The sequence below is a fragment of the Elaeis guineensis genome, chromosome 9 (genome assembly GCF_000442705.2).
Source record: "Elaeis guineensis isolate ETL-2024a chromosome 9, EG11, whole genome shotgun sequence".
Taxonomy (NCBI): domain Eukaryota; kingdom Viridiplantae; phylum Streptophyta; class Magnoliopsida; order Arecales; family Arecaceae; genus Elaeis; species Elaeis guineensis.
The window spans coordinates 2184155-2192994 of record NC_026001.2 but is presented as its reverse complement, the minus strand read 5'-3'; the positions used below and the strand labels follow the sequence as shown (position 1 = coordinate 2192994).

Here is an 8840-nt window from a genome sequence, read left to right as displayed (position 1 = left end):
ATTTCCTTATCCAATTCAGCTTTTTATATCACATCTCAAAAATTCCCAATTTTACTAAATTAGTCTTTTTTGTCCTTATTTAAAAAATCATTACGGCTCTTAGTTTATAAACTATCTTTTTTTTAAAAAAAAAAAAATGGTAGATCTCATCTAAGTTGGATTCAACAGGATAGGAAGTATATTTTTCAATTGACTAAAATTTTCTCACCCAAGTAGGACCCTGAGATATTTTATGCGTTTTAGCCTACCAAAATATTATTTCATCCTCGGTTATATTTAGAAAGTTATCTTAAAAATTTACAAAGGTACTTTAGGTAGGATTTATGAGCCTTAAAAAAGAACAAAATTAGCACGTCAAAAGTTTTTAAAGGACGCATTTCTTTATCATTGCAATATTTGAACTCCCTCTCGCTCTCCCTCTCTCCCTCTCTCTCTCTGATAGAGGAAATCCATTAAAAATTGATTGAAAAAAAGAGCCATTGGGATGTCAGAGAGACAGTTACATGAAGGGACCACGTTGCAACTCCGCATTTAAATAACCAAACAGCCATTGCGGTGCTAGAGAGACAACGAACCTCTATATTCTAATTTTGGCAAGAACTGCAGCGAATAAAACATGTAATTGTGGTTGGTTGCAGCTTCAAGCTTGGGCGGGGCACTGGAAAAAGGTTACGTGACCCAGGGATCAATAGCCAGCCTCTAGTTTATCTATTTCCTCGACTTGCTCCGATTGCTTTAAATCCTGAAGCTTATTATGAGGCAGAGCAGGGATGAGAGCTACAGCTTGCTCCAGAACCTACAAGGAACCTTTCAAGGTCAAACTTATAGCATGATTAACTCTGGAGGAGTTGAGTCACATCTGGAATGTCAGAGTCCCTCTCATGATTAAGATCTTCTGCTGGGTTCTACATGGGAGCAGAATGCCAACCAGAGACAACCTGTGTCGCAGAAATATCCAGGTAAAGCCCGAATATGCATTGTGTGGAATCTAGGAAGAAATTTCTGCTCATCTATTTTTGAGCTTCTTTGTTAGGTTCCGAGACGCTAATCATGTAAGCTTGGCAAGCAGTGCTGGTTGATTTGGCTTTGCAGTGTATATCAACAATAAGATAGAACAGCATAGATTCTTTTAGATATGCCTCAACTCCTGTTTGAAGCACGACACAATGCTATTATTTCAGGAAGCATATAAGATAAATGGGTGAAAATGATTGTAGTAATAAAAAAAATCACTTTCATGTAATTTATGTGTCGATCATTCTATGCTTTTTTATAGCATCAGCAACTTAAAGGTAGTTTCGATATTTAAATCTTATAATCAGTTTACATAATTATAATTTTTGGCATAAGTGCTGATTGATTCGTGGTGTTATTGTTTCAGTTATGCATCTTGTAGACCTTGCGCTCATGCATAGCAAAATAGCAGCCAAGAATAAAGAAGATTGATCACAAAATTATACTCTGAACAATTTCGGCAAAGAACAACACAAAAGATACATAACAGAGGACAAACTCAAAACCATCCAAAGCTTTCACTCAAAATAACGAAGTTCCTTAATACTCAATACCAGCACAAATGCTTTTACTCACACAACAAGGATGAGTACTCTGAAAACAAATGCAACACCGCTTCTGCAAGGCTATTGCCTGCTTGATAATAGTCTTTTTGATCACCTGTACATCTATGAGTCACAGATGAGAAGCTAAAATCCTTCCATATTTCATTAACCTTCATCCGCCATGAAACCAGATGTAGAGGGAAATCTCATACTGACATCAAAGAGACAACTGAGTAGAAATGGTGAAACAATACTTATAGTTGCCATCAACTATGAAAATGTCACACAAGTAAGGCAATATCTGTTTTCCTCAATGCAGAGTGGTTTTAGAAGAAAAGAAGAAGGCATCGTATTGTTTTAAGAAGCTGAAGCAGGGGATTGTCTTAATCCTTTAATTGACAGAGCATCAGACAAACATATGGACATATCAAGTCTAGTATGTCTACCCCTTCAGCTTCCATTACTCAACCCACCTCTTTGCTAGTGTCCTTTATGGTGGAGAAAAAAAAAAAAAAAGAGAATATGCACATATTTACCAGAGAAATCAGGTGGCGTTCTCCAGATACAACTAGAATGCTTCATCCATATAGCTCAAAAATTAAGCAATGCATGGTGGACCTTAAAACAAGAATAAGCATGAGGATCAAGCTGGGGAATCCACTTCTATTGCAATTATATGAGGAATGCATCATCATGCATGTAATAATCCATAGACTACTGCTCTCATTTGCCTGAACAATGACATTTGGAGTACTATAGTTGACTCATGAAGCAAGCCCAGCATTAAATATTAAAAAAAATCTAGAAGATATTGATCCCATAATTTTGGTTGACACAACTAATCTCTACCATTTCCATCTCCTACGATCCTCTGATGATTGGCAAAACCCTAAACTTGGAATCCAGTAAGATTTCCAGCTGTACCATGTGAATGACTCTGTTGAACATTTTTCTTCCTTTGTTATCAAATTATTCATTTGATTTTTTTTTTTTTGGTAAAGAAATTATTCATTTGATGACCATATCATAACAGAACACAATTGAAAAATTACATTCTTCAGCATTGACTATGTGGGAAACAATAAGGTCTACTGTCACATAGGCCCCTCTATGGATAAATAATGGAACTAAAATAAGTTGTGCAGTGATACACCTCCAAGTTCCAATGATACACTGTCAAGGAAAATAGACATGTCCATCTCAAAATACATATACCATGATATGATCAGGAGGCTGTAAGAAAAACAGTTGCTGTATTTGCAAAAGATATTGCAGTTTATGCAGCATAAGTTTATATGATCCTTTCTCAGTTTACTCTCATTAAGTTGCTTAAACACTAGAAGAAATGTGCTCACCAATCCTAAAAGAGAAAAGCAAAATTTTTTAAGAAAAGTTTTACTTTTATTTTTCTTCTTTCCAAATCCAACCTTCTACAAAGTCTTCTAAGAAGTCTTAGTTTATGATTCACACATGGCATGCACTCAACCCCTTTTGAGACCCAATATATTAGCCCGGCACAGCTCCCATCACCTTGCTGCCCATGCTTGGGTTACAAGCCCATGCCACCAAGCCTTACACAACCTGTTTTGATGTTGATTTTCTTCATTCTCTGGCCTCTTAGACTCTGTATCTGATTGCATGATCACCACTTTGTATGATCTCTAATAAATGCCGGGTGGCTGCTCTTTTCAGCCTCCCTTATCATCAAAAAATAAAAGAAGTCCTAGTTTAAGGTGCAACATCACATTCTCTCAGAATACGATGATCCCTTGCTCCCTTTGCTCCAATTATGTGATTCACTTCTTAACAAAAACATGAGAATAAAAAACTCAGGAGCTCTCTGTTCAGGCTAATGAGCCGTACTATTATTGAAGGGCTTCTAAGTTTGTGAAATGTAAAATGCAAATATGCAAACTGATTTTTTTCTAGATAATGACATGAAACATGCACACAGTGCATAGACAAGGGAAGATGAGAGGACAATTGTCAAGTAGAAGCTGAAAACAGCAATAGACATCATGAATTAATTGCCCCATTGGGAAGTTAGATGGCCAACAGGAATGCAATGACATCGAATTGATTTGCTTCAGGATTTCTTTCTACCTTCAAAGTCACAATCCATTTTATAGTTTCATGTCATTACTCACACTCCTTGTGAACAAGGATCACAAAATAGGACAATTTATTGTTTTCTTGTACTTGTGTGATACATACTTCAATCTAATTACTTTGCACGTAAAGGAAAAAAAATCATGGATCAACCCAACAACATCAGAGGACCTCAGACAGTATCTTGTTGTCTTATACATGTGCAATACATACTCCAAGCTAATATTGTTGCAAGTAAAGACAAAAGAATCATGGATCAAACCAACAACATCAGATAACCTCACATGGGCCTTACAGGAACCCAAGGTCATCACAGTAAATACAATGATAACTTGATGTTTTAAATAAAAAAAAAAAATCTGAAAACAGTGATGCCCACAAAGCCACCACCGTAGAAAGTATAAGTGAGACTAAATGATTTTGTTTCACCAGACACAGGATCAGGAAGGTGATACCTGAATTCTAAACAGGTGCACAAACACTGGAAACATGTTACAGCTATGCTCAAGGAAAGAGAAAAATGAAACAAAACAATTTGGTACTTGCAAAGGTGAGAAAAGAGAAAAGCCTTGGCAGCATTTTACATAAGAATGAAAAAAGAACAACTAAGTTGAAAACGTATTTCCATTTCAGGAAAAGATATCAGCAGAAACAAATGATAATCTAAAAACAAACTGTACAATATCTCATGATCATATCTCCATTATTCAATATTTACAGTATACAACACCACCTTCTCACATGATGTATGAGTAATATGTTGGAGCTAGATATTTATGAAGTTGGAAAACTAAGACTTTGAGTGACAAAACAATCATGAATAAAATCTGAAAGCAACAATTTATAAGAAATTAGAATAAAGGAGAACATGGATTAGAGGCATGCTAGGTTTTGCCCTAAGAGTGTTATTGTGCTTCTCATGCAAAGTAGATGGCTGTAACACTCAATTGACTCCTTGAGTTACTCGAAATCAATACTTTGAATGCATATAAAATATTAGGAAAATGGTAGTAGAAATAGTGAAAAAGCTAGGCGAGTAAAGTGTGAAAAGAGAGCAGGAGTTGGCTGTCGCAGAAGCAGTGGAAAAGTAGACAAGTGAAAAGTGAAAAGAGAGCAGGCGACAACAATCTCAGGGAAAGGGACTTCTAATATGCAGTGCTGAGAGCTACATCACGGTTTTATATAGAGATAGGTCAGGTAACAACTCTAACAACTAGATGCTAGTCCGTAGAGGGTGCAATAAGCAAATGGGGAAGTTACTAGCCGTTATGCACTAATAATGCTCCCTTAACAGCTAGTCTGGTTATAAAGGCCTCTCCATGGCTAGCTAACTAAATCCTGAAATTAAACATTATTTAAACATCAAAATAAACACCAAATAACTCCGGAACAAATCAAAACAATGCGTGCAGGACATCGAAATAAATACCAAAATAACTTTGGAACAAGTCAAAGCAATTAAAAGCAAAGCAAAAGACAGGCTTCCACACGTGCATGGTTAGTCTGCCTCGCAAAGAGTCATGCACGTTCATGGCACAAGCAAGCCAGGAGAAGTATGAAATGTAACTTTACTTGTATTACTTTTCTAATTGGGACCAAACTTTATTGGACTAGTTAAAAAGTAAATGCTTTAATGGTTGAATTTTTTCAACCAAAAATCATAATGAAATATTTTCCAGCATAAGAAATTTCCATTGCAAAAATGTCCCTCGCATCTAATTCGTCTTTTTTACCTCTCTTTTCTGTGAAAATTTACAACTACAACTAGATCATGGTCTCCGAAGATTGAATTCAAACCACAAACTTCAAACAGCTCAATGATAAAAAACCACTGGAGGGACCTTAAATCCAGAATCATTAAGGAAAGGTATTACTTGCGGCCTCTGGACTAAATCCCGGTAAAAAGCATACTCAGCCTCATAATCATGCAAGTCCAGTTCCGCCTTCTGGTTGGTATGGTAATGGTGCTTCGCCTTGGCCGACTTCCCGAATCCAAAAACACTAACTCGATCGCAAATTCCCAATGCAAGCACAACAGCCTGCATCCCCGTCGAGTAATGGAACGTCCTCTCGTCATGAGCTTTCCTCCACTCCTCCAGCGGCGTCCCTGTCGCCTCCACGAACCGCTTCAAGGAATAAAATTTGACCATTCGGGCGCAGAGGACGTCGAGCCGGGCATCGGTGACGAGCAATGGAGCCCTGTGGGAGGCGTTGCAGATAGCGTAGTCGAGGAAATGCGCCGGCTGGCAAATGTAGATGAGGATCGGGACGAAGTCGCCGTAAGGGTGGCAGAAGCAGCCGTCCCTCCGAGCACAGTGGTGGAGGATGTTGCTGTTGATGAAGGCAAGAGAGGTCTTGCCGCCGACTTTCCGGATATAGCCCTTGGTGGCGGCGTTGTTGAGGCGGATCACGAGATCATGGCCGTCGATCAGGTCGCCATGGTCGGAATTGAGGAGGATGCCGCTGTTACCGACGACGGCGCAGGTGGCGTAGGGCCGGCCAGTGTCCGGGTAGCCAAAATGGAAGTCGATGGGGCGTTTGATGAGGGAGAGGAGCTCCGACATGACGTCCGGCTGGAAGTGCCGGCGGAGGAGGGACCAGCGATGGAGGCGCGGCGGAACTCCGGGAGGATGTGATGATGGATTGTCGAGAGAGGAAGGCGGGCGGGGAAGCGGATTCGGGCGAGGGACAGTGGGCGGCCGTCGTCCGCGTGGGCCGGCCACCGGCGGAGGGAGATGGAGAGGTAGCGGCCGCTGGAGATGGTGGAGGAGGAGAAGGTGCTGGAGAGGAGGTCGTCGACGTCTCTCTCCAGCGCCACATCGGCGGCGGGGCGGTGGCGGCGGCGGCGGCGACGAGGACGAGGGTTTCGTTGATGGAAGAAGCGGCGGGCGGCGGCGGCGAGACCGGAGGGGAACGGAGGGGAGGCCGAGGCGGACGAGAGTCCGGCAGCAGCTAAGGGCAGTGGCAAGGGCGATGAAGAGGAGGAAGAGGAAAAGGGGAGGCGGAGGGATCGCTTCATGTCCTCCACCGTTATGTGAAAATGATGAGAAAGAGGAGCAGGAGGAAGGAGAGGCGGAGGGATCGCTTCATGTCCGTCCACCGTTAGATCGACCCGAAGCTTTGAGAGTTCTAATGGTGATTGCCGAAGCAGAGAATCAGTTCGATGCGGTATTAATCGGAAAACGATGAAGGAGGCAATGGCAGATGGGTTGCATCGCAACTTGCGAGTGGGTTTGTCTCGGAACTTTTTTTTTTTTTTTTCCCTTTCTATTATAATTTATTTTTTATTTTTTATTATAATTTATTTTTTATTTAAATTAATTTTTTAATTTTAAAAAATATAATATATTCTATATATCCGAAATGATATTATTATTTTATAAAATAATCAAATATTTTTATCCTCATCTCTTTCTACTTCCTTTTCAATTGCTCCCTTTCTTCATCTTCAGCATCAACATCTCTCCTCTCTCCTCCATTCTCTTCCTCATTCTCTTCTTCCTCCTCATCGTCCTTCTCCTTCAAACCCTTTTCTCTCTCCCCTTTCTCCTCTCTTAATTCTTCTTCTCCTCCTTTTTAAGTCTGTCTATGTCCTTATTATGACAACTTCTATCACCTTCGTCTTTTTCTCACCGACGATCTCTCCTTCCCCTCTTCTCCTTTCTTTGTATCCATCTTTTTTCTCATTCTTCTTCTCATTCTGTCTTGTGAGCCTTCTTTTTTCTATGATGGCTCCCTCCACCTCTCTTTTTATCGATAGCCCTTTTCTCTCTCCTCCTTTCTCCTCATCCACTTGTTCTCATCATTTTTTTCTTCTCTAAGCCCATCGATGAGTGCTCTTCTTCCTTCTTCATCCTCTTTGTCCTAATCTCTTCTTCTTCTTCTCTTTCTCCTCCTCCAATTTTGCCTACGAGGCTTTTGACATTGTTCTCTCCTTCCATGCCGACTCTACGATTCCACCCTCTCCTTTCATCTCCATCTTTTTTTTTCCGATGATCTATCCAATATGAATAAAAATATTTTTGCCTGTTGAAATAGAAAACTAACACCATTAATTGCTCAGTGAATGATAGGACCGCATTGGAGCATTTCAAAATTTGAAGGAATAGTTAGACACGTTTTAAAGTTGAAAGAATATAAATAAAATTGATTAAAGTTAAGAGATATTTTTATAATTTTTTTAAAAAATAATAAAATTACGTGCTTATAAATTGTATATCTATCATATTAGCAATAGGTAGAAATCCAATGCAGCCCGTTTCCACCATGCATATCTTTCAATAGTGATGTTCTCATTCTTGCCGATAAGGTTGCAATCAGATGTTTGGAATGAAAAATTTTGAGATTCATAAATTGAATCAACAAAACTAAAAAAAGTCTTCAAAGTGGGCCAGTTCGAATCAGCAATTCATATTATTTCTATGAGATTTGGGCTGCCTCACCCTAAAAGCTTTTAGGTATTTGTAAAAATAAATCTAATTAACTAATTTTTTCTGATTGTATTGATCCAATCTATAAATTTTATAGGATTTTGAATCCAAACATCTGAATAGCCTCTAAAATAGCAGTTAATCCATATCATGATAGTAGATGACTTCCATCCCCTCCAGCCATACTTAATTTTTGTGAAGAATAGTCTCGTCAAGATCTGCCTATGCTGCAACCAATTCATAGTTGGACCTCTTTTGATGTTTGCTTGATTCAAAGATAGATTATATTTAGATATAATTGGATGTATTACGCTTGCAATGTATGATGCATAAATCCTTAGCCAAACCCGGAAACAAAGAGTGCAATCTCTTCTTCTACGTTCCCAGGCTTGGCTGTAATGTGGTGTGATATCATCAATGTGGGGCGGTCAACGCACCTTATCCGTCCCATCCCCATGTGAGCATGTGCTGTACATAACCGCATGGACTATCACTATAATGGACATGAATAGATACATGTCATACATGAATAGATACATAGAATAGATACTATCACTATACTGGGCCCAAGTGCAGGCCTTGTAATCATATAGACTTGGTCTCACTTATCGGCCTCTTTGCCTTGTGCCCACCAGGCCTTTCTGCATGCTTTAGCCTGCAAGGTGCACAATGCCACATTGTAGCCGCCTAAAAGGGACCAACAGATAGGATAGCTGGAAAAAGATGGGGGAAGAGAATGAAG

At 39.6% G+C, this 8840-nt stretch overlaps 1 protein-coding gene across 1 annotated transcript; it reads right to left on the bottom strand.

The window, feature by feature from the left end:
- Positions 1 to 3776: 3776 nt before the first annotated feature.
- LOC105033874 (sialyltransferase-like protein 1) lies at positions 3777 to 6856 on the bottom strand. The gene is given in 5 exon segments (XM_010908839.4): positions 3777 to 6279; positions 6282 to 6504; positions 6507 to 6577; positions 6580 to 6669; positions 6672 to 6856. Coding segments are annotated over 5 exon segments (1197 nt in total). The 5' UTR covers positions 6688 to 6856; the 3' UTR covers positions 3777 to 5482.
- Positions 6857 to 8840: the final 1984 nt, after the last annotated feature.